Source organism: Lepus europaeus, chromosome 5 (assembly GCF_033115175.1).
Source record: "Lepus europaeus isolate LE1 chromosome 5, mLepTim1.pri, whole genome shotgun sequence".
NCBI lineage: Eukaryota > Metazoa > Chordata > Mammalia > Lagomorpha > Leporidae > Lepus > Lepus europaeus.
The window spans coordinates 88,740,101-88,752,430 of record NC_084831.1 but is presented as its reverse complement, the minus strand read 5'-3'; the positions used below and the strand labels follow the sequence as shown (position 1 = coordinate 88,752,430).

The 12,330-nt window shown below is 40.6% G+C and overlaps 2 protein-coding genes across 3 annotated transcripts in view; one reads left to right on the top strand and one right to left on the bottom strand.

Annotated features, from left to right (window-relative positions):
• The window catches only part of TLCD4 (TLC domain containing 4), a 101,644-nt gene extending 98,989 nt beyond the window's left edge, over positions 1 to 2,655 (bottom strand). Inside the window, exon 1 of the mRNA XM_062191792.1 lies at positions 2,569 to 2,655. The gene's annotated coding sequence lies outside the window, so the exon portion shown is untranslated. The remainder of the gene's footprint in view (positions 1 to 2,568) is intronic.
• An 85-nt stretch (positions 2,656 to 2,740) lies between these two features.
• The window catches only part of ALG14 (ALG14 UDP-N-acetylglucosaminyltransferase subunit), a 119,830-nt gene continuing 110,240 nt past the window's right edge, over positions 2,741 to 12,330 (top strand). For both annotated transcript variants that reach the window (XM_062191785.1, XM_062191786.1), the window contains exon 1: positions 2,741 to 2,958. In XM_062191785.1, the coding sequence (XP_062047769.1) occupies positions 2,826 to 2,958 (133 nt within the window). In that variant the 5' untranslated portion in view covers positions 2,741 to 2,825. The remainder of the gene's footprint in view (positions 2,959 to 12,330) is intronic.

Here is a 12,330-nt window from a genome sequence, read left to right as displayed (position 1 = left end):
TTTAGGTCACCTTGACCCCAGTAACCATGTATTCCCCCCGATCCTAGCAACCATGAATTCCCCTCCTGATTTTGCAGTTTTTGCCTTTATAAACGCTGTTGCTTTGGGCTTCAGGGTCGAGAGTTCTAGGGCAGGAGCCCACTCTCCACCGCGGGCAATAAAGGACCATCAAATTTTATCAATGTGTGGTGCTCCTTTGTTTACACTCGCTCAGGTACAACAATATAAAGGCTGGGGCCTGGAGCCAAATAATTATTATACGTTCAACATCCACTTCATATGTGTCAGTTAACAAAGCCCCTTCAGACATATTATCATCATAGAAATCCAGATGCTATTGACGCCATAAACAAGAGTGTCAAATTGTTAAGTCAACAACAGGAGTCACTATGTACTTACTCCTCATGTGGGATCTCTGTCCTTAATGTGTTGTCCAATGTGAAATAATGCTATAACTAGTACTGAAACAGTATTGTACACTTTATGTTCTGTGTGGGTGCAAACTGATGAAATCTTTACTTAATATATACTAAATCGATCTTCTGTATATAAAGATAATTAAAAATGAATCTTGATGCGAATGGAAAGGGAGAGGTAGCGGGAGATGGGAGGGGTGCAGGCGGGAGGGAAGTTACGGGGTGGAGAAAGCCATTGTAATCCACAAACTGAACTTTGGAAATTTATATTTACTAAATAAAAGTTTAAAAGAAAAGAAAAGAAATCCAGATGCTATTGCTTGCCCACACAAAAAAATCCTTTGTTGTTCAACTTCTTCCTCTCCAAGAGAATGCTTATTTTGCTCAGTACCCGTCCTCCACCCATTGGCCATATACTTTTACAGAAGAGTCATGTCATCCTCCACTGCCCCCTCCACCAGCTCTGTGGTCTCTTTTGCACATGGACACTGAGACAAATATAGACTAAAGGAGTAAAAGAAACTGCTGGGATTGGCGCTGTGGCATAGTAGGTTAAGCTTCCACCTGCAGCACCAGTATCCCCCACGGGCATTGGTTCGTGTCCCTGCTGCTCCTCTTCTGATCCAGCTCTCTGCTAATGGCCTGGGAAAGCAGTGGAAGATGGCCCAAGTGCTTGGCCCCTATACCTGCATGGGAGACCCGGAAGAAGTTCCTGGCTTCTGGCTTCAGCTTGGCCCAGCTTTGGCCATTGCAGCCATTTGGGGAGTGAACCAGCAATGGAAGACCTCTCTCTCTCTCTCTCTCTCTCTCTCTCTCTCTGTGTGTGTGTGTGTGTCTCTCTCTGTTACTCTGCCTCTCAAATAAATAAATAAATCTTAAAAAAAAAAAAGTGTGTAGTTAGGGACTCAAAAAGGTTCCTTGATATTAGAAAAAGACTGAATGACGAAATAATCTCCTTTTTGGCTCTGGGGATTGCCCTGTGTGGATGTTAATTTCTGGAACCACTAACAGACATCAGTGTGAGGAGACTACTGTGAGAACGCAGGGTTAAGAAGATTTGCCAGGAGACTAAACACGGAAAGTGCTGTGAGGTCCGTGAGCCAGAAAAGGATACACCCACAAAGTCTTCCAAAAATGTGCCTGCTGATAGGAGCTGATACGCTGGTGATATGAAGGGTTTTAAAAAGTTCATGGAAAATGTATTCTTTGAAAACACTACGCAGAAAAGGTTTTTTTGGCATCGAATAAACTTATCTTTCAATTCCATTTTCCCATACACTTGGTGGAATGCACTCAAGCTGATCCCAGGCACCTCCCCTGGAGACTAATTCTGTAGCTTCCTAGCGGACTCTGGGCATCCTTACTTTTGAAAACACATTCTAGGACACAGGTAAGTAGGACCATCAGGCGAGCTTGAATTCAGGAAAGAAATACACTACGTAATCCTCCTGTGAGCGGGAGTTGGGAGTTCTGATTTCCAGTTCCGGATCGGCCACTATTCCACCCGAAGCTGCTGCACCTTTCTGGACCTGTTTTTCCATCTGCATCCTTGTCCCACCTAACCTACAGGTCTACAGAGACTGACGGCCAATTACACTTGGAGCGAGGGGGCTTCTCTCAGTACTTTCCTGTTGCTGTAATGTGGATTAAGTAGACATAAAAATCAGCAAAACACAGATTTTGAGCGGCGCTCGACAAATCATCTTCCTGGCCGAGGATAGGAAGAACAAACTGGGAACGCTCTGAGGTAAAATGGACGGAATGTTAATTGCAGGGCTATTGCCTTCTCCATCCGCTTCCTTGAGCCAGGAGCTTCCTCTGCTCTCAGGAAGACGGCATAACTCGAGATCACCCCAACTACTCTGGTCACATAGACTGAGGTCTGCGAAACGCCTGCAAACGCTAAAAACCTGCCTGCTGGGGAAAAGAGAGTTTGGACGAGCGCTCCAGTCTCAATACCCCTCTGCCCCCGGGGTACCTTTTACTGTCAAACACTTTCAGTCATGTCTGTACGTGCAACATAAATACATCGTTCCACATGAGGAAAGAAAGAAAAAAAAGCAGCCACGGATGCCGTTAGCCTCGGGGGAAAAGCTGGGACATCTCCCAATTTGGGAGCTTCGGGGTCTTTAGGGCGCACAGGCGGCCTGACCTCGTCGCGGGCGGAACTCAGACTTCAGCTCCTGACTTCTCGAATTTCCGCTTAGTTTAGGATGAGCGGGAGCGCAGCGGAGCGCAGCCACAGAGGTGCACAGGGGTCGGCGTTCCCTCCGGACCGTGACTCCGCCCCCTCGCGCAAGCCCAGCCCACAGGAGGTGCGACGCTCCGCGTTTGAGTCTCCTCGGCGCCCGTAGCCGTGAACTTTACCCGCTGGCGCCAGGGTCTAGCACGCATGCGTTTTCCCTTCGCATGGTGTGGGTTCTTATTCTAGCTGCAGCGGCAGGAGCTGTGGTCTTCCTAGTCCTGCGACTATGGGTAGTGCTTCATTCCCGGGGCGCTACGCCCCGCGAATCTCTCAGTCTCGTAGTAGTGGCTGGATCCGGTAAGTATCGGGGCAGTGGAGGGCGGGTTCGGGTCCTTCACTACAAACCCCAGAGTACACCGCGACGCTATTCTGTGCTCCCCTCAGTGCTGCTTTGAGCGTTGCATGCTGGGTTTTGTAGTTTCTGTGCGTAACCGGAACCGGCCTCCCGGCCACAGCAAAATGCTGGTTTGCCGACGCGGCCTAGTCGCGTTTTAATGACAAGTCTAAGAAACTTAATGCTTGGGTGTAATTAAACCTCTGGATAACATTGTTTTTCCGAGCAAATTATTAGTGAACAGAGAGAACGCTGAAGCCTTTTGAAGCTTACGTACAGTTTCCCTCAATGGCTGCCGCGCATTACTAATCTAGTCATTTTGTATTTAGGAAACACGAATAACGTAAATAGTAACATTTACAAAATTTACAGAATCCGCGAGGAGAAATATAAGTATCCACCGACCGTGGAACAAGACACCCCGGGTGGCAGAGTATGATTAACAGACCGCTGGCCTGTCAGGTGGTGGAGTCCACGTCTACAGGCTCTGACGATGCTCACGTCGTCAAGTGATCAGTTTGGGCAGGAGCATAGACAGCCGTGGGTTGCTTACATTGTGAGAAAGGCATCCTGATGGCGATTTCGTCCTTGTGCAGACACTGCGCTTACACCAGCCCATAAGGTATAGCCTTACTACACACGTAGATTTCACAGTGTCCATACACCACGGGTCTTCTATAAGTTCTTGGAATATGACTGCGATTTTAAAAAAACAAAACAACAGAAAGAAAAACTGCATGGAGTTGAATTCCCTTTTTCCTTATGTTGAAATACCTTCTTGTGTATGGCATAGCTTATTGCTCCTAAGGCCATGGTGAACGAAACAACATGAGATTAAATTAAGCACCAGAGAAAATGCTGCCATCAGGAGACTCAGTAAACATGAGAGGTATGAAGCTGCTGTTGGCATCATAGGGCTACTGCTTTACACTAAACTGTTTTATAAGTAGAAGTGTGCTCTATACAATCAAGTGGAGTGTAGTAAACACATCATCCAGTAGCATAGTCATTTATTATCAAGTATTATATACTGTATCTAATTGCATGTGCTGTAGTTTTATGCAACTGGCAGCACAGGTTTGTTTACACCAGCATCACCACAAACACATGAATAATGTATTGCACTAGAAATTACAGCTGTGATGCCCCAGCAATTGGCACTTTGCGGCTCAATTATCATCTTAAGGGACCATGGCTATATATGTGGTCTGCTGTTGATTGAAAGGTCCTTATGGGCTTGCATGGCTGTGTTGCACCCATGCATGCACATATATCCAAAATGTGTACGTTTGGAAATACCAGGAGGTTGCATCCAGATAGAATAATATTTACAGGATGAGCAAATTTCCTAAATTTATGTTCAAGTATAGTTCTTTTATTTACTTTACATATTTTGAGCCATAGAAAAGGTCAGGCACTAAGGTAAGCTCTGGAAATAACAAAACTGATTAATATTCCTTACTATGGAGTGCTGACTATGTGTCAGACACTGAAGGGTACAAAGAGCAATAAATGAGATGGAGAATATAGGAAAATGAACAGAAAATAAACAAAATGGGTACTTGTCACAATGAAATATATATATATATATATACACATATATATATATATGTATGTATAAAATATAACAAGTACAAACTGTTGTGGCAATTTTCAGGAAGGCAATTTTTTTATCTTAACTTGAGACAGGAAACTAAACTTGAAAGATGGTGAAGAATTAGCCAGAGAATAGAGGGCCTGGCACTTTGAAGGGTGGAAAGGTGTATTAAAAGAAGGTAACAGTACTCGGAAGGGCCCTTAGCACCAAGAATGGAGAAATGGCGCTGCTACTCAGAGTTCTAGGTGGTGCAGTAAGCTCAGTCCAGGCCTTCAAGATTGTTCTTAAACCTGCCTTATAGAGCTGCATTGCTATTCTGCAGCTCCGGATCATGTAGGGGTTATAGGCCTCCAGTGTCACATACTGCTAAAGTTCAGACACATCTCTTCCACTTGCTACCCTGTTGATCTTGGGCAAATTAGTATCTCACTGAGCCTTCTGGTTCCATCATGAAAAGAAAGGCCAAGAGAGATTACATGTAGTATGTAGATTGTTCAGCAGAGTGTTGCATAGTGTACGCATTTAATAAAAGGTAATTATTTTTAGTTCTAGGAGCAAAGGAATCTTTTAAAATACTTTTTAGTGAAGAGTGAGTCACTTCACTGAACTTGCACAAGGTTATTCAGCCTGGATTGTCATGAGTGTCTTGATAAAGACTAAGACACGGGAGCCCTTTGAATAATTCAGATGACAGATGAGGAAGCCTGACTGAAGTGAAGAGTGTGGAGATGGAGAGAAGTGAATGCTTTCAAATGAGCCCAGGAAATTTTAGGTTTGAATGTAGAGGGGGAGGGAGTGAAGGACCAAGGATGATGTCCATGTTTCTAACTTAAAACAAATGACTGCAGATTAGACCCTTTTGCTTGATAGTATTGAGTTAGGTAGACCAGAAACCAAGACTAAGACTGAGAATTCACCTGTCGTTCAAATTATTCATGGTAGGGAGGGGCAAGGGTCTCAAAGAATCCTGTAAGTCAAAAAAATACATGTAATTAGATAGACAGTTGAATAGTTCATTCCCTAAATTTTGGAGGAGGGAGAATCTTTTCAATATTTACTTAAAACAATATTTATTTATTTATTTGAAAGCATTAGAGGGAGGGAGATAGAGATTTTCCATCTGCTCATTAATTCCCCAAATGGCCATAACAGTCAGGGCTGGGCCAGTCTGAAATCAGGAGCCAGGAGTTTCTTCTGGGTCTCCCACATAGATTCAGAGGCCCAGGAACTTGAGCCTTCTTCCACTGCTTTTCTAGGGGCATTAACAGAGAGCTGGATTTAAAGTGGAGCAGCCAGAATATGAACTGACACCCAAATGGAATACCAGCACTGCAGGCCATGACTTAATCCGCTGCACCACTATTTACTTTTAAGATATGAGAAACATTTAATTTTTGAGTACTATGAAATTTATTTACAAATGTACTACAAAAAGTTTCCAAAAAATCAAGTTAAAAGATAAGTTTGTTTTTGGACCAGTACTGTGGCATAGCAGGTAAAGCTGCCACTGGCAGTGCTGGCATCCCATACAGGAGCCGATTTGAGTCCTGGCTTTTCTGCTTCCAATCCAGCTCCCTGCTAATGTGCCTGGAAAAGCAATGGAGGATGACCCAAGTTCTTGGGTCCCTGCACCCACGTGGAAGACCCAGATAAAGCTCCTGGCTCCTGCCTTTGGATCAGTCCAGTTCCGGCCATTGCGGCCATTTGGGGAGTGAACCAGTAAATGGAAGACTTCTCCCTCTCTCTGCCTCTGCCACTACCTCTCTGTAACTCTGCTTTTCAAATAAGTAAATGAATCTTTTTTTTAAAAAAAAAAAAAGATAAGTTTATTTTATGCAGAATATTTTTGAAATCTGACCATAGTTCTTTCTTAACACACATTTTCCGTGAACTTTTTGAAGACTACTGGAGAACATCTGTCAAAATGATTCTTTTTCATTTGAAGCATGATTTAGTCTCCTTAGGAAAATTTTAGATTTAATATGAAATTTTCATTCATTAAATGTTAGGAGGGCCTACTATTTTTCTAAGGACTGGAGATAACAGCAGTAACAAAATGAACAAAAACTCCCGACAGCACAATGCCTGCCTTCCTGTTGGGTAGGGCTGGGGAGAGAATAAAAAATAAGAAAGAAATAAACTACATATGGAGCTGACACTGTGACATAGGGGGTAATACCACCGCCTACAATGCCAGAATCTCATATGGATGCCAGTTCAAGTCCCAACTGCTCCACTTCCAATCCAGCTCCCTGCTAATGTACCTGAGAAAGTAGCAGAAGATGGCCCAACTGTTTGGGCCCCTGTGCCCATTTGGAAGATCCGGATGGAACTGCCATCTCTTGGCTTTGGTCTAGCTCAGCCCTGGCCATTGCAGCCCTTTGGGGAGTGAACCAGTAGATGGAAGATCTTTTGTTGTAACTCTCTCAAAACAAATAAATAAATCTTAAGAGAAAAGAAATAGACTATGTAATAAATTACATCATGAAAACTGCTATGATACGGGGAAGGAGAGTCACACTTTTATAAGAATTATCAGAGGCTGGTGCCACGGCTCACTAGCCTAATCCTCTGCCTGCAGCACCGGCACCCTGGATTCTAGTCCCGGTTGGGGCGCCGGATTCTGTCCTGGTTGCTCCTCTTCTAGTCCAGCTCTCTGCTGTGGCCCAGGAAGGCAGTGGAGGATGGCCTCTGGCTCCTGGCTTCGGATCAGCGCAGTGCGCTGGCCGCAATGCACCAGCCGTAGTGGCCACTTGGGGGGTGAACCAACGGAAAAAGGAAGACCTTTCTCTCTCTCTCTCTCTCTCTCTCTCTCTCTCTCTCTCTCACTGTCTAACTCTGCCTGTAAAAAAAAAAAGAAAAAAAAGATTTATCAGAGAACACTTTCCTGGAGGAATAGCAAATATCCAATGGCATAGAGGCCTTAGTAACTGTAGTGACCCAAGTTAGGTAGTAGGAGCAAGAAATGAAGGCCCAGAAGTAACAGAATTGGGGGTCATTTAACAAAATTTAATTTTATTTAAAGTATACAAGATTCATGAGTTTCATATATAAAATTTAGGAACATAGTGATACTTCCCACCCAATCCTCCCTCCTGCCCATTCTCCAACCCTTCTTCCTCCTTCCTTTCCTATTCCCACTCTTAGTTTTTACAAAGGTCTATTTTCAATTTACTTAATACTCATCAGGTTAACCCTACACTAAGTAAAGAATCCAACAAATAGTACGAAGGAAGAAAAACTGAACCTCAAAAGAAGAGATAAGAGCTGTAAACATTCATCAAATCTCAAAATGTCCATTTCACTCCAATACATTACATTTAGTACTCCATTAGTTATCCCAGATCAGGGAACACATATGATATCTGAGTTTTTGGGACTGGCTTATTTCACTAAGTATAATGGTTTCCAGTTGTATCCATTGTCTTGAAAAGACAAATTTCTTTTCTTCTTTTTTTATAGCTGAATAGTATTCCATAGTGTATATGTACCATAATTTCTTTATCCAGTCATCAGCTGATGGACATCTGGGTTGATGCCATACCTTAGCTATTGTGAATTCAGCTGCAGTGAACATGGGGGTACAGATAACTTTCATATGCCACTTTCTTTTCATTTGAATAAATTCCCAGGAGTAGGATTGCTAGATCATATGGTAGGTCTATATTCAGATTTCTAAGGTATCTCCATAGTGTCTTCCATAGTGGCTGGACCAGTTTACATTCCCACCAACAGTGGATTAGGGTACCCTGTTCTCCACATCCTTACCAGCACTTGTTGTTTGTTGATTTCTGTATAAGAGCCATTCTAAATGGGGTGAGATGAAACCTCATTCTGGTTTTGATTTGCATTTCCCTGATGGCTGGCAATCCTGAGCATTTTTCTCAAGTGTCTGTTGGGCATTTGAAAATTTATCTCTTGAAAAATGCCTGTTCAAGTCCTTTGCCCATTTCTTAACTAGATTGTTTGTTTTGTTGTTGAATTTCTAGATCTCTTTATGGATTCTGGATATTAATCCTTTACCAGTTGCATAGTTTGCAGATATTTTTCCCATTCTGTCAGTTGCCATTTCACTTTGCTGAGTGTTTCTTTTGCAATGCAGCTTAATGTAATCCCATTTGTCAATTTTGTCTTTGGCTGTGCTTCTGGGGTCTCTTCCAAGAAGTCTTTGCCTATGCCGATGTTTTGCAGAGTATCCCCAATGTTCTCTAGTAATTTGATGGTATCAATTCATATACTTAGGTCTTTGATCCATTTTGAGTGGATTTTTGTGTAAGGTGTAATGTAGGGGTCTTGTATCATATTTTTGCACATGGAGATCCAGTTTTTCCAGGGATTGATTTTAGCTCCTTTGTCAAAGATAAGTTGGTAATAGATGTGTGGATTGAATTCTGGAGTTTCTATTCTGTTCCATCAGTCTACACATCTGTTTTTGTACCAGGACCAGGCTATTTTGATTATAACTGCCCTATAGTATGTCTTGAAATCTGGTACTGTGATGCCTCTGGCTTTGTTTTGCTGTATAAGATATCTTTAGCTATTCAGGGTCTTTTGTGTTTCCGTATCAATTTTAGCATTGTTTTTTTCTGGGTCTGAGAAGAATGTCTTTGGTATTTTGATTGGGATCACATTGAATCTGTGAATTGCTTTTGATAATATGGACATTTTCATGATATTGATTCTTCTATTCCATGAACATGGAAGATATTTCCATTTTTTTCTGTCTTCTTCTATTTCTTTCTTTAGTGTTTTGCAATTTTTATCATAGAGATCTTTGACATCCTTGGTTAAATTTATTCCAAGATATTTAATTTATTGTAGTAATTGTGAATGGGATTGATCCTAGAAGTTCTTTCTCAGCCATGGTATTGTTTGTGTATACAAAGACTGTTGATTTTTGTGTGTTAATTTTATATCCTGCCACTTTACCAAACTCTTTTATGAGTTCCAATAGCCTCTCAGTGGAGTCTTTTGGATTCCCCATATATATAGAATTATGTCATCTGGAAACAGGGACAGTTTGACTTCCTCCTTTTCTATTTGTATCCCTTTGATTTGCTCTTCTTGCGTAATGGCTCTGGCTAAAACTTCCAGGACTATATTGAAAAGCAATGGTGAAAGTGGGCATCCTTGTCAAGTTCTGGGAATGCTACCAACTTTTCCCCATTCAATAAGATGCTAGCTGTGGGTTTGTCATATATTGCCTTGTTTGTGTTGAGCAATATTCCTTCTATACCCAGTTTGTTTAAAGTTTTCATCATGAAAGTTTGTTGTATTTTTATAAAATGTTTCCTAAGCATCTATTGAGATAATCATATGGTTTTTATTCTTCCATTTGTTAATGTGATGTATCACACTGATTGATTTGCAAATGTTGAACCATCCCTGCATACCAGGGATAAATCACCCTTGGTCTTGCTGAATGATATTTCCTGATGTGTTGTTGAGTTTGATTAGCTAGTATTGTGTTGAGGAGTTCTGCGTGTATGCTCATCAGGGATATTGGTCTATAGTTCTCTTTCTCTGTTGTATCTTTTTCTGGTTTAGGAATTAAGGTGATGCTGGCTACATAGAAGGAGTTTGGGAGGATTCCCTCCCTTTCAATTGTTTTGATTAGCTTGAAAAGAACTGGAATTGGTTCTTTAAATATTTTATAGAATTCAGCAGTCCTGGGCTTTTCTTTGATGGGAAGGTCTTTATTACTGATATAATTTCTGTCTTGGATATTGGTCTGTTTGTGATTTCTATGTCCTCATGACTCAATTTTGGTAGATTGTATATGTCCAGGTATCTATCAGTTTCCTCTAGGTTTCCCAATTTGTTGGCATACAGCTCTTTATAGTAATTCCTGATGATTTTTTTTATTTCTGTGGTATCTGTTGTTATATCTCCTTTTTCATCTTTTTTATTGATTTGGATCTTCTCCCTCTTTTTTATTATTAGTTGGGCCAATGATCTATCAATTTTGTTTACTTTTTCAAAAAACCAGCTCTTCATTTCACTGATCTTTTGTGGGGTATTTTCTGTTTCAATTTTGTTTATTTCTTCTCTAATTTTAATTATTTCTTTCCTCCTCCTAATTTCAGGTTTGGTTTGTTGTTGTTTTTGTAGATCCTTGAGATGCACTGATAGCTCATTTATTTAATGCCTTTCCAATTTCTTTATGCAGGCAACAGTTGCTATAAGCTTCCCTCTTAATATTCCTTTGATGTATCCCATAAGTTTTTATATGGTACATTGTCATCTTCATTCACTTCCAGAAATTTTTTTATTCTCTGTTGATTTCTTTTATGACCAACTGTTCATTCAGGAGCAGGTTTTTCAGTCTCCACGTGTTCACATATGTTCTAGAGATTCTTGAGTTGTTGATTTGCAGCAGATACATGGTATGATTTCAACTTTTTTGAATTTGCTGAGACTTGCCTTATGGCCAAGCATATGATCTATCCTAGAGAAAGTCCCATGTATTAATGAGAGGAATGTGTATTCTGCAACTATGGGGTGAAAAGTTCTATAGCTATCAGTTAGGTCCATTTGGTCCTTGGTGTTGATTAGTTCTGTTATTTCTTTGTTGATTTTCTGTCTAGTTGATCTGTCCATTGATGAAAGTAGGGTATTGAAGTCCCCTGTTACTATTGTATTGGAGTCTATGTATCCCTTTAGATCTATTAACATTTCTTTTAAATAGCCAGGTACTCTGTAATTGGGTGCATGTACATTTATTATAGTCACATCTTGATCTTGCTGTTGAATTGATCCTTAATCATTACATAATACCTTTCTTTGTCTCTTTTAACAGCTATTGTGTTAAAAGTTATTTTACCTGAAAATAGAATGGCTACATTTGCCCTTTTTGGCTTTCTGGTATCATAGAACAACTTTTTTCATCCTTTCACTTTCAATCTGTGTGTATCTTTGTTGGTGAGGTGTGTTTCTTATAGGCAGTAAATAGATGGGCCTTGTTTTTTAATCCATTCAACCATTCTTTAAGCTGGAGAGTTTAGACCATTTACATTCTAGGTTATTATTGATAAGTAATGACTTGGCCCTGCGATTTTCCCATACATATTCCTATTGTTTACTTTGGATCTCCTTTGTTTTTTTACTGGGAAATTTTCTGCCTTCATGTTCTTTCATAATGATGGCTATCTTTCTGTGCTTCTGTGTGTAGCACATCTTTAAGCATCTTTTGTAAGGCTGAATGAGTAGTGACAAATTCTTTCAATTTCTGTTTGTTATGGAAGGTCTTCATTTCACCTTTATTCATAAATGAGAACTTTGCAGGGTACTGTATTCTGGGTTGACAGTTTTTTCCTCTTAAGACTTGGACTATGTCTCTCCTAGCCTGTGAAGTTTCTAGTAAGAAGTCAACTATAAGTCTAATTGGAGATCCTCTGAAAGTAATCTGGCATTTCTCTCATACACATTTTAGAATATTTTCTTTATGTTTTACTGCAGAAAGTTGGCTATAGTGTGTCGTGGTGAAAATTTTTTCTGGTCATGTTTATTAGAAGTTCTATGTGCTTCCTGTACTTGGACTTCCCTTTCTTTCTCCAAATTGGGGAATTTTTTTATAATTATTTCACTAAATAGACCTTCTAATCTATTCTCTTGCTATGCCTTTAGGAACTCCTAAGAAAGACCTGTTATGTTAGGTTGTTTGATAGTATTCCATGAGTCTCCAACACTGTTTTTAATTTTTTTTAATTTCTTCTTTTCTTGATCTGACTGAAAAATT